This window comes from Gouania willdenowi, chromosome 13, assembly GCF_900634775.1.
Source record: "Gouania willdenowi chromosome 13, fGouWil2.1, whole genome shotgun sequence".
Taxonomy (NCBI): domain Eukaryota; kingdom Metazoa; phylum Chordata; class Actinopteri; order Blenniiformes; family Gobiesocidae; genus Gouania; species Gouania willdenowi.
Window position 1 is genome coordinate 16,912,455 of NC_041056.1, and position 22,309 is coordinate 16,934,763.

The 22,309-nt window shown below is 39.6% G+C and overlaps 1 protein-coding gene across 3 annotated transcripts in view; it reads left to right on the forward strand.

The window, feature by feature from the left end:
- The window catches only part of rsrc1 (arginine/serine-rich coiled-coil 1), a 123,458-nt gene that overhangs the window by 90,382 nt on the left and 10,767 nt on the right, over positions 1-22,309 (forward strand). For all 3 annotated transcript variants that reach the window (XR_003675345.1, XM_028464149.1, XM_028464148.1), the window contains exon 7: positions 10,011-10,082. Coding sequence is in view for 2 of the 3 variants with exons in the window: in XM_028464149.1 (XP_028319950.1) it covers positions 10,011-10,082 (72 nt within the window). In the remaining variant the exon portion in view is untranslated. The remainder of the gene's footprint in view (positions 1-10,010; positions 10,083-22,309) is intronic.

A 22,309-nucleotide genomic window follows, 5' to 3' on the forward strand; every position in this document is an offset into this window, starting at 1 on the left:
ATCTGCAACTAATCTCATAATCAGATAATACAATATCCATTAATTTACCGTTTCAATATTTGAAATGGATGAGCCATTTATGAACATATAGAAGATGAATAAATAAATCATTGTCGCAACTTTTTAAGCACCTTTTTCTGACTTTTATTGACATTTTAAAAAAAAATAAAAAAAAAATCATTCCTGAAAGCAACAACAGACTGCACAGATAATTATCAGTTAAGCTTTCATTCATTACATTTTTCAGGTAAAGAACATTTAATAGCATAGCATAATTTATATTTTCAACTTAATATTAAACCCGGCTGAAGTTACTGGAATAAGTTACTCATCTAATACTTACATCTCTCCCAAATTTATTGAATTAATATGTTTTGGCTTGTTTCATGCTTCATGCTTGGGGGTTGACACAAAAGTCATGTTTGTCACTTTGAAATCCAAATATTTTTCCCCAATTATTTCATTATTGGATGTTAAATGTTGATCCAGAAGCCCTACCATTACAGAGTGCAGACCCTTCTCCCTCCACATTTATTGTTTTGTGTTTGGGCCGGACTCCGCGTGACCCGACTTGGTTTAACATAAAGCGCTGTGTCCTTAATCTCACGTGCCGGCATGTTAATTTTTAAGTCAAAGGGGCTGCTCCCTTTTCATCACGGCGAAGGTTGCGGAATATTCAGCGTGCTGCAGTTGTTCATGAATAATATCTGTGGCCAAACCCCTGAGTGAGACAAGGGGGGGGGGGCTGGTGGAGGATAGGCGGATAGCGGGGAGGCTAAAGGAAGGGGGGATGGAGGGAGGGGGAGGCAGCGAGGCCAGATGAATTACACGTAGGGGGGATCTGACAGGCAGCGTGAAGCTTTGTGATCATTCCAAAGTTCTAATAATCTCTCTCACCTTCTCCATCTCCCCAGTAATGAAAGAGAATAGGTGATTGCACCCCGGGCTATGTTCCCCGTGTAATGACTCCTCCACAGGCACCGAGCCGCCAAGGAAAAATGAACTTTGAATGAGTGGCGAATTGGCTCTGACAGAGTGATAGACCGTGACACAGATTCTGTAGCAAAACAGACGTAGTGCTAATTGATTATCAATATTTTAAGCAAAGTGATGAAAATAAGCATTAAGAGATGAGAAAGAGGGAAGAGACGGCAGAGCGTGCACTGCCTTGGACAGAGAGAGAGAAGGCTGTCATTTGTCTATTCCCTCTTTCTTCTGTGGCCAGTTTCTCTCTCTCTCTCTCTTTCTCTCTCTCTCTCTCTCTCTCTCTCTCTCTCTCTCTCTCTCTCTCTCTTTCTCTTTCTCAAAGGGGCTTTTCCCTTTTGGTTTATTCTTATTTTCACCTTTTGTGCTGATATTTTAGCCCTAAATTGAAATGATCTCTCTGAACGTATAATTTATCGGCCACTTTCGATGAGACCACCAAGTTTGTTCATCTATTCTGCATTGTGTGTGTTTGTTCCAGTAATGTGGTCACTTGTGTTTCACCCCATTGAAGCTGCCTGGGTCCCAGCTCTCCTGCCTTTCTTTTCTAAGTGGCCGCCCTTTTGAACCTCCTTGTGTCAGCGCTGCGATTAGCGGCTTGAGTTTACCTTTCATGTGCGGGGGTCCTGATAGATTAAGATCCGTTCACCACCACTGTGACACACGCACACAAGCGCACACACATACACAAGAAAGCCCGTCAGAGGTGGGCTGTTACAATGGCATCAAAAAGGCATTCTACTGTGAGACTAGATTCTATTCTGCATTTAACAGCATGCTCAAGTGCAGTCACGCTAAAGACACATTTTTAACCTACAACTCTTGCACTTCTGATCAAAGTTTTGTTAGAGGCCTTTATATGCAACAAATAACACCTTTTTAATGTTTTCTAATAATGTGTGGTCCTTCGTGATAGGATTAACATTTTTTCAAATAACCCTACATTTATTCGAATAATTTATTTATGAAAAGTATGCAAGGAATTCTCAAATCATTGATGTTACACTGTAGTAACATAATACTGATGTTCCCACATCGTAAATCAGTGATACCACAAACTTTGCCGCAAGCTGTTCAACTGTAAACTTTCATTTTAAAAATAAAACTGCTGTTGCCACATTTGTGGTGGTGTTTCTTACCCTTGGCTGGAAAAAAAAGCCACAAAGATGAGTGTAAATATGTGATGAACATATTAAAAGGGTAGAGTAAATAAATTGCCCATAAAATAACTAAATTAAGTCCAAGCAAGGCATGATGAGGAGAGAGTTGCATGTGTATATGTGGCAGGGTTTAAGTTAAGGGTGAGATGTCATTCAGAGGCCCTAGGATGCTTAATATTTTACTGTATGATCTTTGCATTATGGATATAGTGCGATTGCCCTCTGAGGACCTTTTGCATGCACTCATTTGCAGATTATAATGCGTGTTCTGGTGCAGAACTTCATAATTTTTCCAAATGCTATGCCCAGCCTCCTTCAATCTCAATAGAATAATATAAATCTAGTTATTTTTTATGCAAACAGACACACAAACCACCTCAATGATTAGAATTCACATTAAAACCCTGAAAGGCAGAAACATTTGCAATTTATATGGATTTTCTAAAGTGTAGTTTGAAGGTTGAACTTGACCTGGTAACTACATTACAGATGCTTTGTTGTCGAGGTTCCCCCCAAGGCTTTTGTTTTATGTATATGTATGTGAGGTACTCGATTTGAGTATGTGAGCATCTTTGTGTGTTCCTCAGGTGTGTGTATGTGTTTAGATGTTCGTGCATGTGTGTGTGCAGCCCTTGGCTATGCGTGGCCCTCAGAGTAACCTCCATGTGTAATCTCTCTGACCGCTGAAGGCTTTTACACCCTCTGTTGTTCTCAGTGTTTCTCCTTTTTGGTCCAAGGTCCAGGACCTGTATGACTAGGAGCAAACGGTTGAAGATACAGAATCGTGAGCTACATTGTCACCCTCAAATCTAAAGGGCAGGTTAGGGTGCCTGGTCTGAGGCAGCCACTTACTTACTTACAAGTTTTTGGAAAGTATTACTAATTTGTAACAGTGAACAAGAAGAGTACATCTGCATTGAGTGTATTTTTACTTGCCCTTCTTGAAAATCTTAGCCAGTTGGAACATGAAGAGGTCCAGAAATCAGCCTTGTTGAACGCCAGCATTGACTTCATTCATCCTTTGACAAACCTAGATTCCCTTTCTCATCGTAAAATAATGCCAGTCGTTCCCACCACTTTGGCAAGTTGGCAGGTGTAGCATGTTATGCCCAATTAGTTAGCAGTTCAATATTCTACTATTACGAGAATTAAGCCACATGTTTAAGGACAAAAAAAACAAACTAAAACAATGTCTTTGTTAGATATATGATGCTTACAACTTTGGGTGCAATATTTACAGAAATGAACTGTGTACACTTCAGCAAGCATTAGTTAGTTTATGGTTATTCATATTTTCTTGGCATTCGGTCTAAATTTGCATTGCAATATTTTTTATTTTCACTATGCAGAGTTTTTTTTAAAGGGGGCGTGGTTTGTTTTAATGAAGATTCACTTGATTCATCTCCTCCATGAGTTTGACAGATGCAATCTCAGCATGAACTCTAAAAGGAAAATAACAAGGATCCCAGGTGTCTGGAATAAGGAGGCTACTTTAAAAAAAAAAAAAAAGTAGAACAAGTGATGCATAGTCAAAAAAAAAACCATTCTCTTATATGTTGGCCTTCACACAATAAATGAGCAAACATCTATTTTCTCCACTTAGTGAGATTAATGTTCCTCTGTGTCCCTTAACGCAGAGCATAGTCAGCATGTCATTCCGTCACAACACAGATCACCAGCTTTCGTGTAGACAACCATTCCTCACTGAAGCATCCATTACAGTACACAGGACTTAATTGATGCCCCCCCACCCCCATTCCCCAGCATTCTTAATATAGCAGCAAAACAAGAAAGAAGGCATGGTTTCAAACGATGGCAAATGAATAATTGATTGATTTTGTAAGATATCTCTCTCTAATTGTTTAGTTGGTGAATATTTCATGGGATGTCATTAATTCAGCTTGATGACAGAGGAAAAGGGGAAGCTCGTGATAAAGATAATTCAGGTTTAGGTCTCTTGTGTTTCTGCCTACAGGAATGTCACTGATCACATGACTATAACTCAGACATGCTGATGCATAAACAAAATGTTTAACTGTTTACCAATTCATTTTGTCTCTTTTTCTATCAGTGAAGAGCTTTTTGGCACTACAAATGTTATAAAATCTCACAAATGCACGACTATGATGTATGCTGTCCTACTTATGGTTTCAAGTATTCCACTGATGAATGCATGGACATTTTATACACATTTCATACACAAGGCAATTCGATGTGCTCGAAACAAATATCAATATCAATCAACAATAAAACACTTTAGATGTGATATGTGAAGTTGATCTACTCATAGAGGTCATAGTGAGACCTGTAGAAACTGAATATAAAGGAACAGAAACTGAATACTTGCAAACTAATGGCAAGGCCTTGGCGTGGAATCATGACTGCGTGTTGTGCCATCTAGTGGTTGTGGAGGGAATAACTTCTTTAAAAGACCGTTTTTTCACCTGTTATAGCATCAACTGCTTCTACCACAGACTTCCAAATGAAAATATTTTACAACCATTGTATTTCATTCCAATTTAATTTGATGATTTGCTAGTTTGGCTAGTTTTAGTTTAAATTTAATAACCTAATAGAGCTTTCAGGTGAACTTTAGGTCTGGCTTCATAGACTGGAACGTTTGGGCTCAATCAAGCTGTAAAATAATAATAAAATATCACTATGTTTAATGTTTGCATTTTTTCAGTTAAGTAGGAAATAAAATCAGATATCACGACTGAATTCTGAAATGAATAACTTGTTTTAGATTGTCCCATTGGCAGAAAGAGACTTAATGACCTCGTCATTAGTTTTATTTAGTGCTGGTTTTTAAATCTTGCAATGGTCAGCAAAAGAGCATTCTCATTTTTGTAGCCTATATTTTTCTCGATTCACAGTAGATTTCTTTTAACCTTTAATCTTACTTTATAATAAAAATGTTGTTGCAACCTTACACTCTAAAGTGAGTTTTTGTCAGTCTGTTTGTCAGGACTGTTATATGTTAGTGTGTGTGTGTCTGTGTTCACTTATCGGTTCTCCAACTCTATTATTTTTCTCATGTTTTTTGGTCTCACCTACGTACCTGTTAGATCTGCTGTTTGCCAGAGCGAGCGTCAACCATTTGTTTGTCCGTCCACTCGTCTTATCTTCTGTCTGCGCCTTCATTTATGCATTTATTGTCTTTGGTGCCTCTCTGGTATTCAGTGTTGGTTGGAGGCCCGGCTGCTGAGCTTCACTGTAAAGTGTTTGGCTGATTGGAAGGGACGTTTTTCCAATGGTACTGCACAGCCTCCAATATTCTGTTTGTCGTTATCTGCGTGGCTGATTTATCGCGCCTCCTCTCGCCTGACATTCAGATTCACTTTGATTGGCGGCTGGACGAAGTGACACCCACTTCTGTGATCGCAGCTCACATCAAAGCTGGTTTCACAAGCATTGCAGCATCACACACACACAGTCTAATGTGATGCTCGGTGCACTCCCAGACAGGTATAGAGTAAATATGAACTGGCCTTTTCCTCCAACACATCTCCACTTACATATATGAACACACACTGGTGTACATATAGTATACTTGCTTGAAAACTTACTCAGAACAAGTGGATGTAAGTGTGCTGAACTCTGTGCTCAGTGTACGAGTTTGGAAGGATTGTATTGAGTTTATTGAATGACGTGGGCAGACTGCTGCGCTTTTGTTGTTCTTTCACCTCATGAACTCTATAATATGATAGCCTTTCTCACTTCTAATACTCACTTACTGTAACCGGCCTCAGGCCCAAGCTGCAGCACTTTTGCATTGAATAACACTGCTGCCCCCCCCCAATCTTCTTCTTAATAACTCTATAACTCACCTCAGCCTTAGATTTAATTGCTTATCTGTGTGTAAACGTATTAACTCTCAGCTGTATCTGTTTTGCTGCTATCCCGGGGGCCCGACAAGCCTCTCTGAATGCTGCTCCTTACATCCAATGAATAGTCCTTCTCTGAGCGGTAATAGGGAATCAGCATCGTAGCAGCAAGCATCGGTGGCGTGTACGAGATAAATCAGATTGGGGGTCTTGCTTTGCCAGTTTATTGAATCTAAATTGCGTGCACGCTTGGCCCCCGCCGGCCCTACACGGCCCATCCATCTCTCAGCTGATAATGGAGCGGGCCCGATCCACCTGGTGGGAGCATTATTACATTTCCCCTCTAACGAGACCCAGCTAATCCTGCCAAGGGAGGAGGACAGAGGAGAAAAAGAGAAGAGGAATAAGGAGAGGAGTGATTGTAAATGTTGAGAAGACGATGAAAAAAAAAAAAAAAAGAAGAGATATAGAAGAGAAAATGCTGCCGGAAAAAGGAAGAAAGATGTGTTCTGGCAGCTTGCCTTTACCTCCCACACTCCCTCATTCTCCCTTTTTCACTTTCTTCCTCTCTGTTGCTGCACATAAAACATCTTCCTGCGCCATCAGAGCTACATGGCCCCTGGGCCCCTGAGCTGCAATTACACTCATAATCACAATGCGATTTCACTGGTGCTCTCTGCCCCATCCCGTCGCCATCCCTCCTCTCTCTCTCTGTCTCTCTCTCTCTCTCCGCCCCTGCAGGCAAGACGGAACGAAGTCTAAATGAAGTGTAAGGCCCTTCTTCTCCTAACACCTAAGTGTTTATTACCCACTTTAATAGAAGTCCATCACAAAATTATAGCACAATGAACTGGAGCCAGTAAGTTGCTGGGAAATATAGATGTGCACACACAGATGGTTCTAAATGGGTTCCGACTGCCCGGGTTTTTCAAATACAGTATGTTTTTAACTGTAACATTGGGAGGGCATTTGTGATAGCAGCGAGGATTTTCAGAATTATGTCACTTTAATGCGTTCTTGTGTAGTTGATCTTTATTTTTAACAGAGCTTCTTATTGATGTAATTAAATCATACCCCGGCTCAGCGCTCAGGCCTTCTTTCATTGTTTTGAGGGGGCCGGATCCCCGTGAGGCAGCACACTGATGAGAGATGGATAAACAGTTTGATTTGCTGCTATCGCCCTCAGGCACAGTGTACTAGAGAGATGAGCAAGAGAAGGGAGAGAAAGCATTAAAAACGGGGAGGGGTGGGATAGGGCAAAAACACAAGAAGAGAGCCGAGCGAGAGGATAAGAGAACCTGTTGGGGGAGGGATGAAGGGATCAAGGTGGAGGATAAACCAGAAGAAAAACAAGCGACAAATCACTCCTGTTGTTTTTGTGCATGTATTGTGTATGCAGACAAATCCTTTTCTTTTATTTATTTATTTTTTTGCTTGTTTGTCTGTTTCCCTCTCTGTTTTAGCTCTACCTTCATCAAACATCGCCCCACCTTTCTGCCCGTCTCATTTTCCTCTTTTACTCAGACTCCCTTCCGTGCCATCAAACCACCAACACCTCAGTTTTCTACCTGCCTTTCGCTAGCCCCGAGCAAAAAAAGTGAACTGAGGAACACTGAGCAGTCAGTTCCAACTCACAAAACCACATGTGTACACACATGCAAGCACAGGTGCACGGAGAGAAATACACAGCTGTGCATACAAACAAAAACATTTCAGATTGGTGTAACAAAGGGATTTTTTTGTTTGTGCCATCTAAAAAATAATGCAAACTTTAGGAATTTCATTTTTTTTTTTTTTTTTAATCACTTTCATTATAACAAGTACACATGCACCAACTCATGGCTCTGTACACATGTAAGCACACACTGGTATACAAACCTTAGCTGAGTTCGGTAGAGGAGGGCTTAATCACTAAGATGCAAAGTTACACATTTTGCACACACACACACACACACTCACACACAGAGACGCTCTAGCTGAGAGCGATATAGGAGGGTTAAGTCATCCATGTAAAGTCATTGTTAGTAAAGATGCGGAACCTCCCGATTTAACCAGCCGTAACAGCAGTGTGACGGGTTCTTTGTCTACGCCAATTACCTAACAATACAATTAGCACAGTTAGGGACAGACACACAGGAACCACTGGCCTCTTGCACCAAAACACACTTGCATGCGCCTACAGACACACACCTCAATGTATGTATCTGTTGTGTTTTTATGCAACATATTCACTGCAACACTCAAGCAAGGATAAAATGAGGAGAGTTCACATAACAATTCGCCATCTCGAGTGGTGCAATAAACCAGATTTGGACACCCACAGCTGTGCCCTAACACAAACACGCTGTAAGCGCTCACAAACACATACACCCACTCTTATATTGTATTAACTTCCCCAAACAGTGCAGTACTCTCATTCACTTCCCCCCTCCTTTACTCTCTCGACGGCTCACTTTCTTCTTCTGTTTCTCTTCTCTCTCAAATTTTTTCAAAGTTTAAACTCATTAAGTGTAATGATATTGGAGACTCAATTTTACATAGCTCACTCATCAACTGAGTGAGATAGCAATAAAAGGGAATAGCTCCACTGTGGCCTTAACGCTGCAAAATAAATGATGCGTCGCAACGGAAATGTAATTAATTTAGTGGCAGTATTGATAGTCCTGCCATACACAGCATTATATTTTTTTAATGCGGCTTAACACCTCGATTATTCCAAGGGAAAGGTGGAGGGAAAAGGGAGCTGAGACAATACTGCTCATGATGAGACGTGCTTCAGATGCCCCGACAAATGTTTACTCCCGCCTCACTTTCTCCTCAGCTTTTTATTAGACAAGGACGATAAACACCTCTCAGGAAGAAATGTTGACTTTTACTAGCCTATGAAGAAACTGAAGGAAAATGTGATGACTGATTTGTCAGGCAATATTATTAAATTCATTTTATTCAGTGAAAGGTGTTTTGTTTCTTTAAGTGTCTTTTTATTGTATAACGACATAATGCATTACGGACTGATCTTCCTAATAAAAAAAAAAGCTGCATCTTTTTTTGCTTAAAGAAAGTTTTATTGTTCTGTTTCATTGATTTTATTTGTATAATGTTTCTGTTCCACCTATTTAAACTATTCTTAAATGCAACATTTTATATTTTGTGCTTTGAAAGTATTCTCTGAAAGCACATCTCAAAGACCCTTGCCAATGAAATTAGAAAATGTTCGTTATGGCGTAGAGCTGAATCAAATACATCGTTGGAGAGTAACATATATGAAGATTAGTTTTTCACACGACCCCTGCTTTGAAATAATGACCTTTGAACCTTGATATCAGAGCATGTTTGATGTCAGAGCATGTTTGAATGCTTGAATGCACTCAATAATTTGTAAAATGTGGTTTAATTTATATTTCAACAATTTAAGTATTATTTTTTTTTAATCTGATAATATCATTGTGTTTACCATTCATTTAAATTCCATGGTCTACACTCATTTCAGTATTCAAAACTTAACGTTAAAGGGAAAAGACTAAAAGTTTATTATGAACTACATTTCCCTGTAGGCAAGTCATGTAGGCAATATGGTTGTAGTTTTTACGCTTTTTAAAAAAAAGGTTTGAACTTGGGGTTATAAAAATATATCGATTGATTATATCAATTATCCCATGCAGCCGAACTCCTTCTTGCATAACAATGGGCTGATCTACGTTGAAATAAATTAAAAATAGAGGGTAATTTCACATATTTTCATTGTTATTCTAGAAACAAGAATACAGATAGGGAGATCTTGCATTTTGCAAAGTGGGATTAGTGGGGTTTTATCAAGTTTGTAAAACGATATATCTATAGATAAAATAACGTATTTGATACAGCCAACGTAGTAATTTTCATTGCATTTTGTTAGAACGTATACAGTAGCCTCTTTGCCAGGTCTGTCATAAACAAGCCAAACATCCGTCACTTCTGCACACCTTTTAGAGTCCGACAGCATGTGTTGGCATTGTCTTTGTTTCTAACTGCACTGTTTGTTGTGTGTTCTTCCTTCCAGCTAAAACAGATGAAGTGCTGAGGGCAAAAGTAGCCATGAGAGAAGATGAGGCCCGCAAGAAACTGGAAGAAGGTGAGTTACCAGTGTGTGTTTGTGTGTGGGTTTCTGCCCAACAAGAAAACCAGTTGTAATGGCTTCAAACTAATAATGTGGCAAAAGAAAAATTACAAAAAAAACACCAACGGGGTGATGAAATGCAAAAGAAATTTCTGGCTCGCAAACAGTCAATACCAAATAGTAGTTCTTGAAATCATTGTTTTAGATTTTGCTCTCCATCAAAGTTGTGGTTACTAACTGTGTGGTGTGGGAGCACAAAATGCACTGAAAATGTGGGCTGAAAGACATCTGTTGTACAATTTCTGTTGCTCACTGTGTTTTCTAAAAATCACCTGTATCTGATCAAAATCTCAGACAAAACAAATCTTTTTTTTATCATGAGGTGACAAGGTAATCCTTACTGAATTTGATACGTTAGTAATTTTAAAGAAGTCTACTTGATTGTTTATTTTTGTGTGTATGTGTGCACAAAAGGAAACCTGTGTTTTCTTTGTGCCAGCTGTACTTTCATACTTCATCAATACTTGGCTACAAACTACAATCATTTGCAGGGCAGAAAGGTACAGCAAAGTAGACTTGTATTCAAACCACAACACCTCCCCATGAACATGAAGCTCACACACAGAAAGATCTTCATGATACACATTCAAATAGTCAGAATAATTTGCTGTGGATATGCTAACAGACCTTGGGGACCTTGGTCTTATTCTCACCAGAGGATGATGTGAGAGTAAGTCGAGATATGCCGTATCTCTGCCCTGTGGGTGTGCAAGCACATCCACATCCACACACAACCATGTGTGGTATTATCTTGTTGTGATGTGTTTTTTTTTTTTTTTTTTGTATTTTTTTCAATGCTATTGAAACTCTCCGCTTTTGTTTTTGTTAAATTTTTCTCTGTTTGCATTGACGATGCATGGCAGCTTGACCTTTAAAGTTCGCTGACCTTTCAGCCAAATGAAAGTCCAGCTAGCAAAAACTAATTAGCTCTACACTGTTGCTTTAGTTTTCCAGTCACTCGAAGAATTGATTTCTTTCTGTTGCATTTGTCTGATTTATATTTATCTTTTTTTTCCTCCTTTGTTTTCCACCTATTATTGTCGACCACAGTCTTTCTAGTTGATGCCTTCTCTCTCTGTATTTTTTTTTGTTTTTTTTACATGTTTTGTTTCCATCTTATTTACACTTTCATTTGTTCTTGTGTTCTCAACCATCACCAGATCATTTAATTTTCTTTTCTTCCAACCATGTGTGTGAACATTGCTAGAGTGGTGACTAAGTGCCTCGCTGGGGGGCACCAGATCAAGGTTTTCTGTTAAACACCTTTCCTCAGCAAAGTTCACTTTGCACAACATCCTCTTCATGGAATCAGTTGACTCTTTCTAGCCTTTGCTTCAAGCACCTGCTGCCTCCACTCTTGCTCATTGAGCAGGGATAAAGGTGTTGCTAATGTCGTGGAGTGGTGCGAGTAAAACGCTGTGCAGACTATTGTTGTATACCTCGCTGCACTGGGACTCTGCTAACCTAGATTAAGATTGGTAACAAACTGGTCCTGATCAATGACCCATTCCAAGGCAGCAAAAAAAGTCAGTGGCACCAGCCCAAAAACACACAAACGTGCCCAACAAAGTCGGCTACCTTTATCCTCCTTTGCCCTTCCTCCCAGCAAAACTAACATTGAGGAGGTGGGCCACTGTTGCTGCTCAATTGTAGATCATCTTATTCCCTGCAGGGCCTCTTACAGGTCAACAAAACTAGAAAGTTTCCACTTGAACTGCTAAGTCAACTGTAATGGGAAAACCTTTTAAAGAGAGTGGAGGGGGAGAGAAGAAAACTACCACCTACACTCCTTGTTCATAAATAGATTCTCATCCTAGACTGGCAATCTGTTAGTTAGTTCAGCCTTAATGGAAAACCACCAAGATCTGGTCCATATTGAAGCTGTGATATGCAAGTTGTTATTGTACCAAACCTTGGTTGATACCGTGTAGCTCTGAGAGAAGAAAGGTTTTTTTTATTAGCAAGGTTTACTGAGAGAGAGGAAGGAGGGGATCAATAACTCGCCCTGTGGTCATCAGTTAACAAAGAAGTCTCCACTTAAAAGGAGTGTTTGGCTCACTGGCTAAGGGCAGCCAGATGATGCTGGCGGTTGAAAAAGAAAACGCATGATATTAAAGGGTGTGGGAATGAGAGGGGTAGATGATTCTTTTGTTAGTTGCTTTCCTTGTTTAGGCTATTAAAGCTAAGAGATGTTGTTTGTTTGCCCAGGGGGCTTTTAGCTAACATGGTGAGTCCAGCTTTAATAAGATGGACTGACTGCGTGTAAAACAGTCTGTTTATGTGGACTGTGCTCTGAAAGGGTCTTTTAACTGAAGGCAATACAGTCATTGAGTCATTATGCATTGTTGAATTGTGTGTGCGTGTGTGAACAGACAGTAAACCAAATTACAACCATTGTTAATCTAATTATAATTATACAAATGGTAATTTTCAGCTCATTTCTGTAGCCACTGCATTTTATTAATGTTTAAACAGGCCAGTCAGAGCAGTCTGACAGTAAGTGAAACTGAGTGAGACAAAAAGGCAGGAGTGAAAGTATTATGGGGGTGCAGTTCATTGCATGCATTTTTATCAGTGATCATCACAGTTCCCAACAATGATTTTGATCATTTCAGTGTTTTGCCCACGTACATATTTAAAATCTACAAGTATCCTGAAGACATCATTTTTGGCAGAATGAGGCTAATTTAACAGATTTGTACAGAAAAATTGTTGAAAGTTTCTATCAAGTCCATTTCAATCAAACTATTTTTTGGTTACTTGTTATTATAACAAAATTATATGTCTACGTCTTATTTTGGTTATGGAAAGATCAACTCTGCAGACCAGTATATTATTTATAACTTTATAATAATGTATAGCTTTGCTTAGTAAAGACACATTAAATGATAGGTCAAAAATTAAAGAAATAAACTATAACACTGTGTAAAACTCTCAAATGCAATAAAATGTGTAATTATGTACACTTTGTTAGCGTTATAGACCATGAATTTATTCCTAATCTTCTCTGTTGTCTTTAAACTTAAGTGAAAGGTCAACCAGTTGACATAATAATTGGTGTCAAATGTTTGATAACCCAAATACTGACAGAATTCATTGAAACACACTGTGCGTGCGCGCGTGTGCCATTTATTGTACTATGACTGAAATATTCTTTCAATGGAGCAGCTGTTCACCAAACCCCAGAATAATGTGGATGTGGGTTGGACAGTAGCCTGTAGCACAGCAGATGATATTTTAGCCCTGAACTTGCTCCAGTCCCATTACCTCAAACCATCACCAGATTGGTAGATCATATATTTTAATGAGACGTATAATAGCTCTTTAACTCATATCATTAGGAGAGTATATACCTACGGTTTGCTCTTTTGGCAGTTAAGCAAAAGAACTGTTTCCCTAATTACACGGTGTGTAGGACAGGTCATGGGTTCGGTGTGTATGTGTGAGTGTTCTGGAATTATGTGACCATTAAATATTCAACCCCAGGCTCCCCCGCTCTTCGGCCCCCCTCGACCCGGCATCCATTAACGCCTCATCACCGTTTAACTAGCTCTGTTGTCAATCACCACAGGACCTGGGCTGAAACAGAAAATGTCTGGCTATGGTTTCCTGCCATCTACTTGTTCAACATACAGAACACAAAAAGGACGAGGGGATACACACCCGCAATGACTCAAGGATACCTCAGTCAAGGACAATCGCTGTATCTGATGTATCATTAAGAGAAAACTAATCTGGCTGATCATTCCTTTGAGTCTCGCGCTGGGTGTGATTTTCTGTTCTGCGTAACAGTTTATGTCAGCTACATTTTTTTAGTCCGCACACGAGCGTTCGCATCACCAATGTGTGGGTGTGTGCCTGCATAACAACTAATTTGATTCCTCTTTCTAATTGAAAAAACTAACTAGTCCGTGGATAACAAGCTCCTGTTTGATGCTGAGCCGTAGCCCTTCAGTTTTGTGGCCAATCCGGGCTGTAATAAAAGACAGGAAATGAGAGGCAAGTGAGGAGGGTGACTTGGACATTGACGCTTAATGTAATCTGCCTTGAAATCAAATTATTTGACCTGGAAAGCCCAACAATACAAAACTCCTGCCAGGCTGCTGTTAAATATTTAGCACGTGTCTGTCATGAATACAAATGATGCGCAAATTAGAATCTACAGGCGCGTGACCCTCATATCACACCCCAGGAGCACTGGGGTGGGGGGGCTGGCTCTGCTTTAAATGTTTTAATTACCGGGGCCATGGTGTGGCGTGCTACGCTACCTCGATGAACGGCATCGCTTGAAGGACAAGGGATGAAATTTATCTGCTGGTAAACACGAGTGATCTGGTGTCCATGATCTCATCACATTAACTAAAACATGAGGATTCAATAAAGAAAAGTGTCTGAATTATACCTCGCTATAATTATCATTCCCAGCATCCTCGCTCAGACTAGACCATTGTCCTTTTTTTAAACTCGGGTCTTTCCACTGGTTATATGATCCACCCCGGGACTCGGGGGACACACTGTATTGCTCTTGTGCACTCTGTGCTGAAGGAAGATCTGTGTCAGTGATTTTGATGTAAGAAAATCTGGTTTGTATTGATTCAGTATTGATTAGTGGAGTTAGGCTCATCTCCTGTCGTTACTTCAGATAAATGGCCTTATTTGTTGTGTTATTATGTTCAACACAATCATGCCAGGAACAGTCAAAGGAATATTGAACCGACACTATATTGGCTCTATGGCTGCTATTTGTTCCAAGAATTAAAGGATTTCTTTTTTTTCTGCCAGTATAGTACTTCAAATAGATTGCGAAAGGAAGAGCGCAATGACAGTCAATTAAGCTAACACTTTTAACGTCTTACTCAAACATAATTTTATAGTTTACTTTTTCATTTTTTGACCCTGTGTAAATAAGGATTGATTGTGAATCGAATCTTGCCACAGATTTAGTCTAGCCATTTCTCTTTTTATTTCCTTCTCTCTCCTCCCTATTCATTCAGGTTTGTCGTTGCCCCCACGTTGAAATGATTAGTTATGCAAGGTTTGTAAGCACTGAATCAGAGTTATGGTCCCCAGGGAAATAAATTTGGCAGAAAATCAGTGTGAGAAGATTTAATTATCACGAATTTTTCCTTGCCTTGGCCCAGTGAAGCCCAAACTCCTCTCCTGTCTCCCTCCCGTTCTGAAGGCTGCAGCCAAAAAAGCCCTGGCGTGCAGCACGGACGCCAGCCCTCTCCTCACCATCCCTCTCCTCCCAATTTGTTTCATTGCATGGTGATAAGCCAAGCAATTACTGCTTTATTGATTTTTCATCACTGCAAATTTAAAGTTGATTTCTCCCAACCTGTTCTACTTTCTCTCTCTCAGTGATGGCAGGGCAAAGTGATTAGGTGACCCCGCTGTCCTGAAGGCTGCCGGTCCTACCAACAGATGGAGACCAATGCCGATTTCCGCTAACCATGTTTGACCTCTTGTTGTCCCGGGGTAATGGGATGCTGATGCTGCCTGGGTTGGCTGTCACGTGTGGTGCTGTGGTGCCTATAGCCTAAAAAAATTCTATAAAGATAACTATGGACTGACATATTGGGCTGGATTGCAGCCGAGCTATCAGTGCCATAGGCAAGATTAGACACAAATTGACCATGCACGCTTCCATGCTGTGCTCACTTAGGTCAAGTAGACAGATGATTGACAGCAGCCTTTTACCCTCTGTGATTGGTAATCGTTTCTGGGGTCACCCTTATCAATTAACCTGCTGCCAGTAGACCCATGTACATTCAGCAACTTTGTATTGAGTCACCAGCCTGATTAATTTTTCTAGATTTCCGGCTTTTTGCCATATATTTTTGGGGCTGTAGAACAGTGGTTCCCAAACAGTGTGCCACGGCACACCAGGCAAGTCCTGGTGTGACAACCATACATTATTATTTAGGGCCCTATAAAATCCACGTTAACAGAATCGCGGATGGAATCACGGAATCAACCAATGAAAACAGAATCTACTGTTGAACGCAGAAATGGACAGAATCAGCATGTAATGATATCACTATCATTTAAATTTGGTTGATTTAAATTAAGTTGATCAAGACTTAATAAATAAACCTGCTCAGATTCAGTGTGGAGGATTTTGTAATTGGGTGACATTAATGCTCTCATACATCTTTATATTACATATAAATAATTAAGAATAATCCATGTCACTACAATTTATATCAACCTTTTAATTCCATCTTTATTTTTGACATACATTCTTGTTTAATTATGGGTTTTTTATTTATTAGTATTTTTTTTTGTTTCCTCACAGGAGTTAGAAACTAATTTTTTCTCAAAAAATGTAATAATATTTCTGAAAAAAATGGAATAAAAAAAATTTATGTGAAAAACACGGAACTTGGGAAAAAACAAAACTGATTTTATAGGACATTGATTATTGCAATATACAACTACGCAAAAATAGTTTTTATTTACAACTTTGTATGCACTCACTTCATAATACAGAGGCAAACTCTATACCTAAATTGTTTTCGAAATATTTGTTAATGAAGATGTATATTTACTATGCTATATTACTATAGTAATAAGCTGTCTTTCTTACATTTTATTTGGCATTAGTAAATAATTATGCACTTTTACAGATATTGTACATGATATGGCTTTTTTGCACAATAGGTGTGACTTCAGATTTTAACTTCTCCTTTGATGTGCCTTGGGCACAAAAAGTTTGGGAACCACTGCTGTAGAATATGTAGTAAAAAACTCATCATTCATCGTCTGACCCGCTTGTTCCTGTTCAGGGTCGTGGGGGTCTGCGGGGACATCCAGCACGCTAGGCAGGTGGGGTAAAATGGTATTTTCTTTATTAAACTATTAGTTTGGATGGGACTGTCGATGTGCTACCAGTGGCTCAAATGATCATAAGCATATTAAATAATGAAAGTTTAAATATAAGATCAATACGACTATAAACTGGAATGTAGTAAATGCATCTCTAATATTTTTGCCCTTATTTGCCAAAGGAGTACACAGGTGTAGGAATACTTGAATGCACACTTCTGGAAAGCATCACACACAACAATGCTGTCCAGTCTGACAGGGTGGTAAGAGCTGTGATTACTGACCATTGGAGGTCAAAGTGAAGGCATCCTGGGTGGCTCTGAGCACGTGCTGGCCTCTGAAGTTTGGCATTAGGCATCAAGAGTGACAAAAAGTGTTGCTTTTATGTGTTGTTTGGTCAAATGATGCAAAGAAGTAGACAAGGAGGAAGATATATATATAAATATAAAATTGTATAAACAAACACTCTGTAGTGAATAATGCTGGCCTGTTAGCAGCATATTATTTGCAAAAAAATTGAATCAAAAAAAATTTGCCAAAAAAATTGTAAAAATGCTAAACAAACTCTAAATGATCAAGATGACAAACACAGGAGAAAGAACTGAACTTTTAATAGAATAGATGATATGGATTTATTTTTATTTGCAACAGATCCCTTAATACGGCAGGATAAAGGATAATGTATTACTCAGTCAGGTTATTAGTCTACAACTGAGGTCAGAAGTGGAGGAGGTGGTGGTGGGGGACATTTGCCTAATTAATTACTGCTCAGACACACTCACACACGGCCATGACCTTTACTAATATAGTTTGTAGCAGACCACACAAACAGGCCTCTCTGCCTCTCTGGGTCTTTTCCTGTATCACTCACACACACACGCGCGTGCACACACACACACCCTGTCAGGAGCCAGCAGAGTTGAAGAGGAATCAATTACAACTCAAGAGTTTGTTGCGTGATTGCTGCACGTCAACAGGACTGTAGGTCACGAGAGGCGTATGTCTGTCCGTGAGTCGACGTTCATGTATCGAGTGCATTTCCAGGATTCTGATTACATCATTTTCATTTTAAAGAGCTCGCTCCAATTAAGTAATTAGCTACGTGGTGTTTCTTTCATTATAGAGATGTTCATAAAAGAGCTGCTGACCAGTGTAAGGTCAAAAAACGAAGACCTCTGCACTTTTTTCTGCACGCTCACGTGTTACGCGCACACGCATGCACAAAGGCACACTATATTTTTTCCATCAGTTTAAAATCCTGTATAGTAACAAAATAAATTAAAAAAAGCACAATGCTTAATAAAAGACCCATTTAGTCTCACAAAGTAATCAGTATTTTTTTTTATCATTCTTTTACTTAGTGAGAAGGTTGAAACCATGTAATTGTTATATTTAATGGCACTTCTCCTCCTGTTTTGTATGCACTTTTAGACAACTTTGTACAGAAATTATTTTTGCCATGTGCCTAATGTTTACATAATCAAATCAGTGTTTATAATTTAGTTTGCTCTCAAAATTGAATTTAACATTGAAACTTTTTTCACATGAGACTGCTCAAGTATGAGATGAATATTAAATGATAAACTTCTGAGTAAAGTGTAAGAACGCAACAGTCCCCATGTTAACAGTGAAAGTGGACGTGATCTTGAAGATCTCACCACTCAGCCTGTGAAAGCTTCACCCTTTAATGAGATCCTGTGATGCAGCCCAGACTCAAGACATCGGCTAACACTCATATAATGCCCTCTATTTTTCCTATGGACACACCCACTCTTATACACTCATACAAACACTGAGGGTCGCAATAGGGAATTGCACCCACCTGGTATTGGTTAAGCACTGGTTATGTGTTTGCTGTGTTTTCAGTTCCTAGGGAAGGATGTCTCATACATTGTTGGAATACACAATGAACTTGAACAAAGCTTTCCTATTGAAAATGTACCCAAATTATTTCAAATCTTGTACTTTGTTAAACCACATACCTTATGTTTGGTATTACAAGTATGAAGATGCATCCATTCTTCTTCTAAATCCACCTATCCTAATCTGGGTCCTGATCACTTAGGAAAAATGACTTTTGACATAACTGAGTCAAATTGCATAATTATAGACTAAGATATAAAATGTTTTAGCTGTCGCCAATGATACGAGGTAGGGATTTTTCCAATTTTTAAAACTGATCCAGATTCCGTATATTGATCTGGATCCCCTACAAAATATCAAGGAATCTTTCATGGCGTAAGGTCTATCTTTGGGTAAAAATGTTGTTGAAGTCCGTTAAATATTTTTTGACATAATTCTTCCTGCTAACAGGCAAAAAAAAAAACAATATCCGCTGCTGAAAATATTACCTGTTTATCGGAGATTAAACAAATAAATTAAAAAAAAAAAGGAAAAAGAAAAATCAGTGCATTGAGTAATTTGACTTGGCATTCAAAACAAGTTGATTTTTTTTTCTTCTAATAAACAGTGTGGGTTTTGTTTTTTTTTTTGGCCCTTTGTTTATACCTCATTTTCAAAAATAAATATAAGATTAGGTTAAAAAGAAACCCCTTACCATAATACCTTCTTTTTCTAAAACTATAATCCAAATGTGCTTTTTATTATTGTCATGCAATTAATGCGTTTTGATTAAACTGTCATGAAAATACATCACCAGTTATCATTTGAGGTATCAGTGGTTATAGTAGGTAGTAGGTATTTGTGCTCTTGATGGCCCTATCATCAAGCACTGACCCAGATTAGAGATTAAGGTGTTGTTTGCTGCCTGACACTGATCACCTCTTTCTTCAAATGTATAATCTGTAATTTACAACCATAAGAAAGCTCTAGTCCCTCAGTCATGGATTAGTTCCAGGTTTATAGACACTTAAAAGTAGAGCTGTCCATCTTGTGGAAATCGTCCTCATAGATGCATGAATTTGTGAGGTGGTGTTAATAATGGAGCTGGTGATAAGGGCAAAAACTGAATAATTGCAGAAGTGTTTCGCATAAACAAGCCTTCAGCCTCATTTATTTTCTTTGAGGATCAATAGATAAATGTATAGATGAGCAGACAGGTTGGTCACCCACAATTACGTTACGGGAGCAACAAAAGAGGCTTCCAATTGCCTCTGCGGGTTATTCAATAAAGACGACGGTCAGTTGAGGAGAGGAGGTGAAGACGATTGATGAGCAGAAGGGGTTGAATGACAGAGGAGTGAAAAAGCCAGTGAGTTGGGGTGAGTAGAAGATGTGGAAGAAGATAGTGGAGCACGACGCGTGGCTGCCATGTCATCCTGTCATTAGCAGGTTGTTTGGGTCTTTAATTCATCATTCAGACCTTTATTGACTAGAGAGTGGGAGATCATTATCAGCTGGAGACACGACAAAAGTGTGTGTGCATGAGACACTCAGTCACCAGCTGCTCTTCATTTCCTGATGCCAAATAGATATCACATAAGATCACATAAACATATCACTTACCATATCCGTGGAGGTTAAATTATGCTCCAGGCTACGTTTTAACCCTGTTTATTCAAAGAATCTGTTCATATAGGAACTTGCACCACAGTTTGACTTTTATATGACTGGTTTGAAAGACAGCAGAATGATGTGTGATGGACCCCTGATGACTGTGACAGCATTTGACAGAACCGAGAAGTCCACAGAGACCAGTTGACACTGATAACAAGGTGAGCACCACAGGGGATCTCTTGCTCTGTGTATACATTATACATTGTAGTTGATGCTGCATTGTTGGAAGAAATGGTAAAGCGACATGTGGTGCTTTTTTTTCTAAAGAGGGGGTGTTGGGAGATATATGGAGTTTGTGCGTCTGGCCTCAAGGGAACGCACATTAGACTAGCTTAGCCACCTGCTCTGTCATTGGACATCATCCTGCTTCAAGCCCCTTACAAACACATGCATACATGTGCTGTCCCCTGGGATGCACTGAGGAATTTTTTCATCTCTCTCTGTGGCCCATTGACCCTCAGTGAGCAACACACCAACACACCCCCGCCTACTAAAACATTTAGCTTCTTGATTAGTGTAAATCAGGTCTTATTATCCTCATTTTCAACCTTTTTCTACTCATTATGTGACACGTCCCCGTTTCCATGAATCATTAGGGTCTCTGTTTTTTGGCACCGTAATCTTCAGGGTTTTAGTTATGCAAATATTTTGTCGCGGCTTTGGGCCTTCAAGCTATCAATTGAAATCAGCAAATCAATAAGCCTAATAGCTGCTCATTAGCCGCATTAGCCACTTGATACGTTTCCAGGGATAACATCAGAGCCAGTCACTGATCAATACAGCTTAAAGTATCATCCGACCAAGGCCCACAGCAGACACCTTTTTAATAACCTAAGCTCTTTGTCCTCAACCACACAGAAGACATCATCATTAGAAACAAACCAAGCAGATATGGTCCATTAGTAAATCATGTTTTTTGTAATTCTCAGATATGAAAAAATAAAGTCTCCACACAAGTGAATTGGTAGTGTTTATAAATCAGTGGGCTGTATTGGTCAACACACCTTTTAAAGTTGTTTTTTTTTTTTTGTTGCGGTTTAGTCTAATTACCAATCATGCACTGGGGCAGTGTATGGCGTAGGCTTAGAGACGGACACAGTGAAGCCTTTGATGCTTTAGGGATTCTTCTGCTGACAATAGGGCCTGCTCTCTAACCCCCAGCACATAGACTGGTTGGGTTTACCTCAACTGTTTAATGCCAATCTCTGCTGGTGCACACCCCTGTGTGTGTGCGTGCGTGTAGGTGTGCGTGTGCGTACTTAGCTTAAGGGTTACATAAACAAGAGATGCTAGCCTACAGGTAAGGCCCACAGGAGACCAAAGCTAAGATGGAGCTCTCACCTTGCTGTCCCCCCCCCGGTGATGTCACCATTGCCGAAGCCTAAGACTCATTAATGAAGCTGAGAAATGACTATCGGGACATTGTTTACAAAGGTACTACACAGTCATGAGTTTGAGTGAGTTACTACAGTTATATTGTTGGAGGCGAGGCAGGCATTCGCACATGCATTTGTATGCATCTCCAATGTATCTGAGGTTACTTGTAAAGAGATGGGGAGAATGTAGGCGGATGGGGGATTGGAGCCAGAGTTGGCAGCAGGGCAGTTGGCCGCTGGTGCAGAAAGAAAGAGTGTGTGCATGTGTGTCGGGGAGGGTGGGATGATGCTGGGGGAGGAGGGTACAGCAGAGATAAATCATTAGCGAGCAGGTTATTGGAAATGCAGAGAGATAAAAGAGTGAAGAAGGCTGTAATTGCCTTAAAGATCAGACTACAAAGCATTACTTTGGATTTTACAAGGCCAGCCAGCAACAAAAGAGCAGTAATTTATGAGCTCAGT